The 12502-nt window shown below is 39.8% G+C and overlaps 1 protein-coding gene across 1 annotated transcript; it reads right to left on the bottom strand.

The window, feature by feature from the left end:
- Positions 1 to 5898: 5898 nt before the first annotated feature.
- On the bottom strand, positions 5899 to 8257 carry LOC6902585 (uncharacterized). The gene is made up of 3 exons (XM_002133077.3): positions 7483 to 8257; positions 6262 to 6574; positions 5899 to 6194 (listed from the first exon to the last, which is right to left on the bottom strand). The coding sequence occupies exons 1-3, from the start codon at positions 8202 to 8204 to the stop codon at positions 5979 to 5981; spliced, it is 1251 nt and encodes a 416-aa protein (XP_002133113.2). The 5' UTR covers positions 8205 to 8257; the 3' UTR covers positions 5899 to 5978.
- Positions 8258 to 12502: the final 4245 nt, after the last annotated feature.

The following is a 12502-nucleotide window of genomic DNA, read 5'->3' as shown; positions in this document are numbered from 1 at the left end:
CACCGCATCACAATGAACAATGAACAGAGAAGCAGCAAACAATTTGTACGACTGCCGTTTAGCTCTAAGTGCAATTTAGTTAATTTAGCACTTGATTAACTTTTTAAACGAGGGTCCAAAGGAGTGCGGAAGAGAGAGAGACATTGAGGGGCAGACCAAAAAGCAATTGAAATGCGCATTGAGGCCAGTGGCTGTCGGAAAAACTCAAACTCCAAGCTGCAAAATTTCCCCTCATTCATTTAATTCTCTTTTTTTTCGAGCTCTGGATAAAGTTTTTAAACAGCATTGGTGTTTGTTGGCCTGTTGTTTGTTGGTAGTTTTGTTGTGGGTGTTGTTTATATGCGGTCAACAAACCAAGGGAGTGGCATCCCCGGCATTTTGAGGCACGAAGGGATCGAGGGCTTTCTGGCCAATGTTTGGTCTCGAGTTAACGAAAGTTAACACACACACACACACACACACAAAAGAAGGCTAAAATTGGGTGGGAAATGCGGGAAGGCCAAAGAAAAGTTTGGAGGAAAAAAAAGAAGAGTTGATTGGGATTATGGTAAAGCGATTGCTTTCCTCTATCTGATTTTTCTAAATATTTGCTGCCATTTCTAGATATTTTATGTGAAGTTTTTAGTATCATCATTAGTACCAAATATCCATTAAAATTATGATTTATTCCAAGAGCTAAATGGAGCCACACACAGGAAATGTGTGTGCAATTAAGTATAAATACAATTGAATGAATATTTTTATTTATTACAAAAAGGCAATGCCAAACTTCTGTGCGCCCGATAGTGGGGTTTTCCTGTCCCAAAAAAAAGAAAGAAAAATAAGAGAAAACGCAGTCAAAGAACAAATTTCCGCCGGGCGTTGCCAAGTTCCTTACAAAAGCCGCTTGAACTCTTTTCAATAATCTGAAGGAGTACTCGTATGTGTCGTACATGTACCCGTACGATATATGTATTGTATAAACATATAAATAAGATGACGACACGCCCAACACTTGGCCCTCGAATGCGAGAAAATGTGAAACAAAATACAAAAAATATGCTAAATAAATGGGGATAAGGCTTTTGGCTCTCTTGGTTTCTGACACACATATGAAGGGTTCTTGGGGTTCTTGGAGTCCTGCTGGAGTTCAGAGTTCACAAAGAGGGCGACCGGAATAGAGGGGGAGGAAGAGGAGGAGGAGGAGAGGTAGGCAGACGCCTTGGATTTGCATTTAGTAATTGAATTTTGTTTTGCAATTTATTTGTGGCTATGCCCATGCCAAAAACAACTTAAAATATTGTTGTTATAAGTAAAAATAACAATAGAAATATGGACAAACTTTAGTTGAAGGCAGTCTGGTAGTTAAGTACCCGATTAAATGCCCTAAAGATAATTTTCTTTTGATTGGAAGTGCAGTTAATCGTTCTGTTAAGATAAAGATACTTTTCCTTCTATTAAAAGATGTTTTTAAGAATAAATTCCGTCCAACTTTGGTTTTTTTTTATGGTTTAGTTATAGACTATAGATAAACGTTAATTTTAGTACTCAATCCCACTCACGCTCTCACGTTTTAATGCTCTCTTTAGCCATGCAACGCAGCCTGTGCGGCAGGCAGCACTTGCAACAAACGTGTTGGCAATTTGTGTTAAAAGCAGTTGCCTTTTATGGTTCAGGCCACATCCAACACTCTGTTTCGAACATATCGAAAGTTGATTTTTACGATAATGTAGATGAAGAACTTGCCTGCCCGGTGGGTCGGAGTCGGATCGTTAAAACCGGACAGGCCAGAACAGGCCATGCCCTTTTGGACAACTTTAAACTCCCCCATTAGGTCATATTTACGGCAGAGCAGTGCTCGAGAGGATAGGGATGTCTTCCGTCGCGTCGTCGCAGTCTCTTGGCTAGAAAGTGTTAAAGTTATCCGGAAAGGAAACGCGCAGAGAAGGAGCTAAAAAAAAAGATAATAAAAAGTTGCCAGGGCTTGCAGCTCATGATAATAAAAAGCTCGTGGCACGTGCTGACTCCATTGGACACGCAGCGCCTGGTCACGGATACCAGGGTCTCTGCGAAACATTTTTTTTTTTTGCTGTTGCCTGTTGACATTCCACACTCCTTTCTGCCATTTGTGTATACCCATGGTGTGCTGCAGAAGTGGTAGGGTATATCGTGCAAAGAATTGCAACGCCATTCTTGATCAGCAAGGAAATCAAGAAGAGAGGACTTGGCTAAACCAAAAAGAAGGACATCGCCCATATTTATTCTATAAAAATAGTTGCATACTTTTGTATACTCATGCATCGATCTGAATAAATTCTGCCAGCAGATCCTGTAAAATTAAAGAATTGTGTTATTTTTACACACATTTTGTTGTAGAAATATTACTACTAATTGCTTCAAAGGAATTAGCAATTCGAAGCTCTATGCGTTGTACTCTTAGCGTCAACGCATAGGTGACTATACTCTTCTTGCAGAAGCGCATAGAATGAGAAAGAGAGAAAACAATCAGCTAGAGCTGAGAGCGAGATCAGACACACGCGTCTTCTGCTCTCTTCCGTCCGCAGTATGAGTATAACATCTGCCATCTCTCTTTAGCGCTACATACATCAACCTTTTTTTTGCTAACTTCACTCACGAGTTCGAGATCGCAAAAAAGATTGTAGCTCTGTCCCATTCGCTCGCACTATTTCCATATTGTTGACCTGCTCTTATGAGAGCAAAGCGCAGAGTTTAAAGAGAGATTAAGAGATAAAAGGGTGCATAGAAATTGGTTGTTTTGTGTTTGCTTTTCCTTTTGTCTGACCAGCAATGAATGCCAAGACATATTGTTCTTGTAATTGCCACTCCCTTAATGGAAGGTGAGGACAAAAAAATTATATAAAGATCACAGGGAGTTCCACTCCGCACCGCACTCTTAATTGTTGTACTGTGCACTCCCTGCACCTTTGCAAAGGGTATACCCATTGTCGTCACTCCCAACGTTAATGCGCTCTCCTGTTTGTCTTTTTTTTTTGTCTTTCAAATAGATTTCAAGCATCAGCTATGTGAGCATTCGCTCGCCTGCAGCAATTTGTTGCTGAATGATGTGTGAAGGACATAAAAATGCAGCCAACGAGTGGAGCGTGCGGGAGGAGTGTTAAATATATATATGTATATAGTATATGTGTGTGTGTATGCGTGGGTGTACAAAGTAGACAACTGGGGGCAGCAAATACTCTGCTTGATGAACGTGCTGATAGCTGATAATACAAAGGCAACGGATGATAACGAAGAGGGACGACGAGCGTCGATTGGTGTTGACAATTTAAAGCCCTCTCCAGGGGGTGGTGTGTGGGGATCATGCGGGGATTAGTGATGAAAAAGTGCAATATAGTTGGCGAAAAGTGACGAAAAAAGTGTGTAGAGTATGAATGAATAGCTTGTGGAAAAGCTTGTGGGATTGAAAGTGCAAAAAATATATAGTTAGTGTTTATTTTTTAGAGGAAATGCTTACGGAATGCCTTCTCTTTCCTGATTCTCTCTCAACTTTTTGCCATTAATTTAATTAAAAAAACAGGCTTTCGCTTTGTTTTTGAATGCCAGAATCGTCCAAGATACAAGATTTTCAATTATTTGTTGACACTTTTTTGTTGCACAAACAAAACACAAAAACAAAAGTTAATTTTATTACAAGTTGAAATTTCATATTTGTTGCACTGCCATGCACTTTTCAATTTTGCTTCCAGCTAACTTTTGCTGCAGCCAGTTTCCCATCCCCCATCCGGCCACGCCCACTTATATTGTTTACAACAACTTTAAGCCCGCAGACCGGGGCTAAAAGTTTTCCCTTTGGCTGTCGTCTTCGACTTGAACTCTGTTTCTGACTCGACTCGACGCTCTGTCTCTGGCTTTGCGGGCAGACGGGGCGTATGAATAATTAAATATTCTCCAAGAGACAGACAGAGCCGAGAGCCTTGAAGACACACGGCGTTCACATATCCTTGAGCTGCACTTTGTTTACGAGTGCAGAATATCACCCCAACAAAGTATTTTCTTTCAGCTCCCGCAGGTGTTTTCTTTTTTCCCCATTACTCCCGTCATTTGCATTTCTCATTAAGCCGCACTGCAGCCGCGTGCCGCTCACCCCTCCCATCTTAATGAGTGGGCCAAGAAGTTGGCCGAAAGCAGATTAAATGAAACTCGCAATTTTCGGCAGAATTCTTCAAGGAAACAAATTAAAGGTAATACAATTCAGGGCAATTTCTTAGAAGGAGACCCAAAAGAATGGGCTATAAATACACAAATTTCGGCATGAAAATAATGTTTTTTCTATGAGAATGGCTATGGAATTCTGGGAAAATGAAAGAGAAAGTTAAGGAAGTGTGATAGGACCAAGAGATACCCTGTTTTTGGGAGGGATCCATTCTTATTTATCTCTCTTGATTTACTTCCAAATATGTCCCAATTCTGGCAATAAAAATGATCCAATGGATGCAATATTTTAAATATAATTACATAATAGCCACTTTAAAGGTTCTGTTAGTTATGGAATCCAAAGGAAGGGAAAGATAACTTTTTGTGATATTTGCTGCTCATATTAAAAATTCAATGCCCACCCATTTCTCGGGATATGTTGTTTACCCAACAAATAGCAGGTTTCCCATATTTAGTAACCACCCAACAATGGCCTTCTAATTGCCCCGATACTCGTACTCCACTTTGTATTCGTATTCCTTTGTGGCACATTCGCGCGGGGGGCATGTTTTGTATGCCACAGAGGCCACAGTGAAAATTTACACAACAAAATATACTTAAGAGATAAACGATTCATGCAAATAAAGCAAAAGTACCCCTAACAAGATTTTCAGCACAGTCAAAAGAAAGGAGAGCGAAGACCATGGCAAAAGTGGGGAAAAAGTGGAAAAGCTGTCTACGTGTTTGGCGTCAAAATGGCCCAGGAAGGGAAAAGCTAAAGAAAAAAAATTAAGTCCAAATGCGTCCGTCGCGTTTCGTCTTTCGTTAATATTTGTAACTTTTCTGCTCAGTTTCTTGCCCTTTTTCTTGTTTTTTCTTTTACAAAGTTTTCGGAAGAGAGGCGCCCCGGCAACACACAAAATTCCTGTTTATTTTTCCAGTCATGCATAAAATATTAAATTATTAGTTATGAAGTGTAACAAAAGTAAGCAGGGAAATACGAGTATGGATGGAGTTTTGCACCACAATTTCAGACGCTCTTCCGTAGCTCTTTTTACTCACAATTCTGCACTGTTTCACATTCAGTTTTTCCCCACAATTTTCCGCAATTTTCGGTTACATTTTAAAAGCCAGAACAGAAAATAATTTAAGCTGATTATTTTTTTGTTTACTTCAGTGTCAAAATTATGACAATTTGGTTAGGCCGCTAATTGAAATTGGTTTTTCCATGTTGTTGTTCCATCAGTGCCATTCAATGATTGAATTTATGGTGTGTGTCTGTGGACATAATACCCGGGTATCACTGGTAATTAGATTGTTACTCTGTGGCTGCCGTGGGTGGCAACATCCCTCAATCGGAATTATTTTACAGCAATCACTGCCACATCCTCTCTGTCCATTTGTCAATTAACTCTGTGCCGGGCGAGTCGTTAAAGGGAGTTCCTTATTGATTGGAAAAAGGAAAAGGGTCATGCCACAAACGTGCGGCCACGAGGAAAACCGACACCGCCTGCTTATCTAAGAAACGTCTTTGGCACGCCGCAGAAGACGGTGGAGAAGCGAAAGAGCAGCAGAAAAGTGGGCGGAAAGCGAGTGAAAATGAAAAATTACACACAAAATGAAAACTAAAATTCACTTGAATTAATGGTATTATCAAACAATGAAGGTGGCTCGACGGTTAGATGACCTTTTTTATATTTTTGTGCCGATTAAACGTTTTTTTGGTGAATTAAATTAATACGAATCTCTCTTAACTGACATTGTAACAATAAATTGTGCCATTTATTTTTATATTTTATGTTTTATGATTTTACATTATTATGAGCTTACTTATGGAGAGGATATGGAACGAGAGGACCTTCGGGAATTGTTTTTGGTAAAAGTTCGTTCAACATGATCATTTCTCGAATTTGTGTCTCGTTTGGTGGCATATATTCGTGTTGGCTCCTATAGACCGACGATATATTAAAGTTCAGGCGATGCATTAAGAAGGTACCATCCATTACCACAAAATCAAAGTCCAGACCGAAGAGGACTTGTAGCTAAGGAGTGAAATTTTGGAGTACTAAAGAGAATTCTGTCTATGGTTCGTCTGTCATTAAGACTTACCCTTGCGCTGTCCGTTGTGTAGGGATTATCCAAATACCTCTGATCGTAGAGCGGCTCATAGAAATTAGTGCTTACATAGGCGGCACAATTTTCTGGGGATTTTCCCACTCGATAAACGGTCATTTCGCCATCCGGGACGGTAGTGTTAAGCCACCTTTCAAGACCTTTCAATTTTTTGTACTCTATGGCTGTCAGAGATTCGGAACCATTGAGATATGGCTGAATAAATCTGGGTAGATCTGATTTGTATTTGGGAGGATACATTGAGTTTGGGGTATAACTGTTATAGGGTAATATGGGCACACAAAAGACGCTGTTTGGGAAGGAATATTAATAATTAAAATTAGAAAGAGAAAAGCCCTTTTAGAGCGAAAACTTTGAATAAAGATTGATGCGATTTTGAGAGTAGTTTGAATGAGAACTTGAGGGAAAAATTTTGTGATACAGAGATAAATTTTTTAAACGGAAATTTAAAACAAACGAACGGCAGGAGATGTTTTGATGATAATTCATGAACTTCGTTTATCCCCTTTTCAGCTAACGACCTATTTGATAATAATTATAAATTAGTTTCCAGTCTTCCGCTACCGGGTATAAAAAGATTCCACCACTCAACGAAAATAAAACAGAATAAAAAGGGAATGAAAAAAGTTTATAAACAACAAAGGTACGCTCAGCAAGTCAAGCTTTAAGGCATGATGAAATTATACACGGTGGTCCGCTCCATAAACGTGCTCTCTTTTCGGGTTCTATTTTTCTCAGTACAGCAGTAAACTTCGTTCTTCTCGCTTTCAGTTAGCGGACCACCTTGTGTAATTTGATCATGCCTTAAAGCATTTACTCAGTCGCTTTGCCATTGTTAGAACTCTTCGCATGTCTCTTCACTCTCAAACTCTAAAAATTATAGGGAATGCAAAATAAGTCGGAGTGGGACAGCAAAAGCATGAGCGTCCACGAGATCAAGCGATAAGACATTTGCAAAGCTACTCTCTTGCTTCGCTTTCGATTTATTGCTGCACTCGTTGCTCTCTTCGCTGTAACTTGTTTCCCGCTCTTCACTGTAAATCGTTTTGCACTCTTCGCTCAAACTAGCCGCGCTGCTCTCTTCGCTTAACTTTGCTCTCACTCTGCCACCCTTGAAGCGATTACCTTTAAGTCAGCGTATTACGCAGCTTACCGAAGCTCTTATCGCATCGCTTCGCACTCATCAAGAAAACTCACCTTCGAAAGGGGTTCGGCAGCTGCACCTCCTGTGCAAATTGAAGAAAAGTTTTAGCAAAATTTCGTGTCGGCAGCAAATTGAGTTCCAGGGGAAATACAAAATGTGTCCTGGCATTCTGACGGGCCACATTCTTGAGCAAATTCATGGGATACTTCCATTTTTCACTATACTCAGTGGAGGGCACGAATTTGGCATCCATTTCCTCGGGTGAAAGACATTTAAAGCCCCGTTCTCGGTTCGGCTGCATTCTGCGCACTTCATCGGTTAGATGTTCATTGTCAAGGACCAATTGCACGGACACCCAGTTTGTAAAGCTTCCACCAAAGATCGAGCAATACTTCAGATGGTAGAAAGTATACAAGGTGGGTTCAAAGTCCTCCGGGCCCACAAAGACAGCCACACTAATGGGTGCTCGCCAGCGGACCATCAACCATTCCAGATCCTTGAGGTCGTCGTACCTGCCATGGGTGGTCAGGGTCACACTTTGATTTCCCTGGAACTCCGAGCCCCAAGCCACTATATAGTCGTGATAGATCCAATAGTCTCCATTCTGTTGCAAACGAATGCGTGGCCTCTCGAAGATTCTGGCATCTTGAAAGGTTCGTCTCATAAACGGAAGTTGGGTAAGCCGCAAAAGCACTAAATAGAAGCCTAGCAACAAGAGGGTCGCCAGAATGATCAGTTTTCCTATGAAAATTCGTCGCCAGTAAAAGGAAAACATTTTGGAATGGATTTTTGTAGAATAGAACTATCAAACTAATATTTTAAAACTATTTTGACTTGTGAAAAAAGTGCTACCAATCCAAATATTCTCTAAAGCATACCGCTAACGAAACCTGCCATTAATCTTACCTTAAAGAGAGCCAGAGGAAGAGCCAGAGGCAGCGGCAGCGGCCAGAAGCAATAACCACCTGCGATAGTGGTAACACAACGGAATAGGCTCATAAATTCTCTACAATTTATAATTTCACACCTACAGCGGAATGAGAGCCATAACGAGAGTGCCAAAAGGAGTGGCGGGGGTCTCTGGGCCCAACTATTTGCCAATGTTCAGTGGGGTCTGGTGGTCGGGGGGGTCGGCTTGTCAGTGGCAGAAAATGACAAATGTTCGTTAGACAGGCAGACCGGGAAAGCCTGTAAGAGAGCTCCTCCTGACAGGATTTCCTGGAGGAGCAAAAGGTCTGAGGCCTCCCTCCCTAATGACAGCAGAAACGTTACAACGAGCTTTGCATGTTTGCCCAGTGTTAATCATAATATGGCCAAAAAGAGTTCTCTCCAGAAGGAGGGGGAGACAGGGGGCCTAAGAAATTGCCTAATAGGTTATGCAACGAAAAATTCCTTTTTGCGGGGTAGAAAATTCCCAAGGATTTATGTTGACACTCGCGCATTGATCTTCAGCAGAGAAACCCCTAAAGAATGGATGAAAATCACCGTGATATTGCAATTACCGGGCACAAACGCATTTAAAATAAATTGTGGCAGGCATTCAGGCGTTGCAAAGCCAGTGAGAGGCATGATTTATGACCCCCAATGATGACAAAGAGGCAAGGCATGCAACCATGCAACCTCCAGGCCCCCCCCCAGGAAAAAATTTCATTAAATTTGTTCAGTGAAAAGAAAAGCGACATTTAGTTTCAATTACATGCGAGGTGTGCGATGTAATTACCTGAGGAATGTGGTCAAATATATTTGAATTTTAAAGAAAATTTCAGTTGATTTTTTCTATATTTTTGAACTTGATTTGGACCAGATTCAAATTTTTGGCAAAGCAGGAGAACAGCTTTAACATAATTTTCTAGGTTTTCAATGATTTTGACTTGAACTTTGCTCTCTAAGAGTATGAAAAATCATTGTACCTTTAAAAGCATTCAAGTTTTCATCAATACTTTGAAATGTACTGGCAAGAGATACATTTACCTTCCCCCACGACACCTTTCTCTCGCACGTAGCCCCCTGCTAGAGTGATTTATTTGCTTACAAATTGCTTTAAATTAACATTTTTTCAAAAGTAAATTCCTAGGCAGCGCTTGTCGCCTGCTAATTGTGGAAATTATGAGTTCATGGCAGGAACAGGGGGTAACCGGAGCCGGAAGGAAGGATGGGAAGAAGGAAGGAAAGGTGCGGCACGGCGACGCCGACGCCTTGGCATTTGCTTTGATGTGCGCCATGGGAGGCCGCGCGGGCACAGAAGCTGTGAAAAATGCGGCAAAGAATGTGAGAGAAAATTAATAAAAATGTTGGGAAGGATGGAAATTGAGGGAAAACGTTGCATAAATTTAAAACGAGTATTTTTGTGTGCAATTTGTAAATTATGAGTGCATTTAATAAATGAAAATAATATAAACATTTCGGTATCCCCATTTAATTACTCCACTAACCGTGGCAATGTCCCATTTATTGGCATACTTTTGTGGCCTGGGACTTTGTGTTGGCCAGAGTTTCAAATTGGCTTAGATCTGGGCCATAGTTAATGGCCCGCCAAATGGGCTTTTGTCATATGCAAAGTCGTACGGTACGGCCATTAAGCCTCTATAATGAACTAAACAAAATGTCATTTTCCTATAAAACAAAACGATATATTTATTAAACGCACAAAACGAGGGAATAAGCGAATGCGAATTAATTTTGTATTATGAATGGAAATATAACCAGAAATGATGGCGAATTTCGTTTGGTGAGGGTTTTTGATAAACTTTTAATATAATGTATATATTAAAGTATATTATAAAGTATATTAATTCGAAATGTGGAATATTCGTTGAATCATGGGTAAACGCTGCCAATATGTTATCCTAAAATAATATATATTCATCGATATTATTTTCGATAAAGTTTCGAGGTATTGCAAAAAATAAAACTTTACATTACTGATATCTTTCAATAAATTTCCATAAATCTTTAAAGTCTGTTGGAAATTACGTAGATGAAAGTGTATGGGAAATATTTATACATTATAGAAAACGCAATAATCGATATAAATCGATATCGATAAATCGATCGGGTATAATTTGATATTTTATTATTGGTATTATTATATTATTATTTATTCTTCAAGAGAAATATCCACTAAACATCACCCGTGAATAACTGTCCTATATTATACGAAATAAAATTAGAGACATATTTATTATTTATCGAAAAATGTCTATTATTTACATATTTATATTATTTTAAAATTTATTATATCTAGTATTATTTATTTTACAAGAAATATATTTACTAAATATCAAAATGTCCGCTGAATAATATTTTATTATTATAGGAAAAAATGCGGTGATCGATATATCGATTATTTATCGACAGGTATCGATTGTACACATATATTTTATTTATTTACGTCAATATTTATTAAAAAAAAATCTTCTTTAAACTATAATACCCTCTATTTATAACTTTAATATAAATTAAGTAGCCGCTCAACCATTTGTTTACCAATTTATACACCATTATCTCCCAGATTTTCATTTAATTGAAGTCTATTTTCGGACAATTAAATGCTGCTTTTCAAATTCGAGTATCTATTGCCAAATCCCAAAACAATTACTTGGATACCCTCTTTTTGACGTGACACTAAGACGTCAGAAGAGAGCGAGAGCTTCTCTTTTAGTATCTTCGTAATTGACCTGTTGGCCGGAGAGTCCGAGAAGCTGGGTGGGGGAGGGGTGGACTGCTACCTGCCACGTACCGTCCGCCGGAACCCACTCGAGACGCTCCTTAATTAATTAATGTTCATTAGCAGCCGTAACTTTTGCTCAGTCTTTGGTCTGAGTTACACTTTCAGATACAAATCAAAATGCGTGCGGCTTTTGTCTGATTGCCACAACAACAATAGCGGCAGCAGCAGAAAATCTTCACTGCCGACTCTGTGGGAAAACTTTTCGCCAAGTATTCTTTTGCGAAACTCATTAGGTCCGGCGGCGGCCTGGCCAATGGTCCCAGGATTCCAGAACCTCGAATCAGACGTTGATAATAATGGTTAATTACGTGTTTAATTATGCATGGGATCTCTCACGCCTCGCCCTCAGACAGGGCCCCCCGACCCCCCTCTGCCCATCACTGAGTTTTCCCTCAGCGGAAGTTGACGCTCAAACTCTCGTTAATAAATTATGTAAATTGTAGGCGCACAAAAATCTCTGTGTGGAAAATGGAAATTTATTCGAGGACCTTCATTAAAGAGGCGGCCCGGGGGTGGGTGTGTGTCTTGGGCCCCAGCGGAAGTCAGCTGTGAGAGAGAGCATGGATTTTTATTAAATTAAATGCAAATTAGCATTGTTAATGAATGTAATGAGGCTCTAAATAGATAGGTGCCCTGTTTTTCGTTGTTTGCAAGGCCGCTATACAACACTAGTCTTTATCTGACGCTTGGCAAGACTGGGAAACATTCAGAAACGCATTAGAGGCCTGAAATGAAAGATTTCTTTAAAAGTATAGTTTAGTCTCTTCATTGAAGAATCGGATCTTTACCAACACTGTCCTTGATTTTTAAGCTCTCTTATAACACTGAAATAAAACAAAGAAAATGCTTCATTTTCGTTACAGAGCCTTGCATAAGACGCACCAGAAATTTGATGCTTTCCAACACTGTAAATAGTCCTGAGCTACTGTACAACACTGTCAAAGAGCTAGTCCCCTAATTTCTACAGTAAAAAACAAATACTTATAATGCATTCGTACATTAAATGTCCTTTTATTTACTTTCTAATCTCTGAATACACTTTCTTCTAACGCTCATCAACACTGGCACTTGCTGCGACCCATACCCACAAACAGAAGGTTGCGAAAGCATTCCTACTAATGAGAGTTTCACTTTGACTCTTGGGACACTTTCCCCCTGAAGCGGTGGGACTTTCTCTCGCAACTTTCGCCCAAGAAATGCAGTTCTATCAACAAAACTTTTCAACGTTTTCAGTTTATCCCCAAAGAACCTTCTGACCTTCACAGACCTCAACGTCAACGTCAACACAACTTTCTTTTCTCTCTTTTTTTTTGGTCAATTTTCTCTGCTTTCAGCCCCTCACC

The sequence above is a fragment of the Drosophila pseudoobscura genome, chromosome 4 (genome assembly GCF_009870125.1).
Source record: "Drosophila pseudoobscura strain MV-25-SWS-2005 chromosome 4, UCI_Dpse_MV25, whole genome shotgun sequence".
NCBI lineage: Eukaryota > Metazoa > Arthropoda > Insecta > Diptera > Drosophilidae > Drosophila > Drosophila pseudoobscura.
The sequence above is the reverse complement of the archived record's forward strand: the minus strand, read 5'-3'. Positions and strand labels throughout refer to the sequence as shown.

Coding starts and splice junctions, on each gene's coding strand:
- LOC6902585 (XM_002133077.3), bottom strand. CDS start 8,204: ATGTTTTCCTTTTACTGGCGACGAATTTTCATAGGAAAACTGATCATT. Junction 6,575..7,482: donor CTGCCGAACCCCTTTCGAAG/GTGAGTTTTCTT, acceptor CTTCCCAAACAG/CGTCTTTTGTGTGCCCATAT. Junction 6,195..6,261: donor ACACAACGGACAGCGCAAGG/GTAAGTCTTAAT, acceptor TTCACTCCTTAG/CTACAAGTCCTCTTCGGTCT.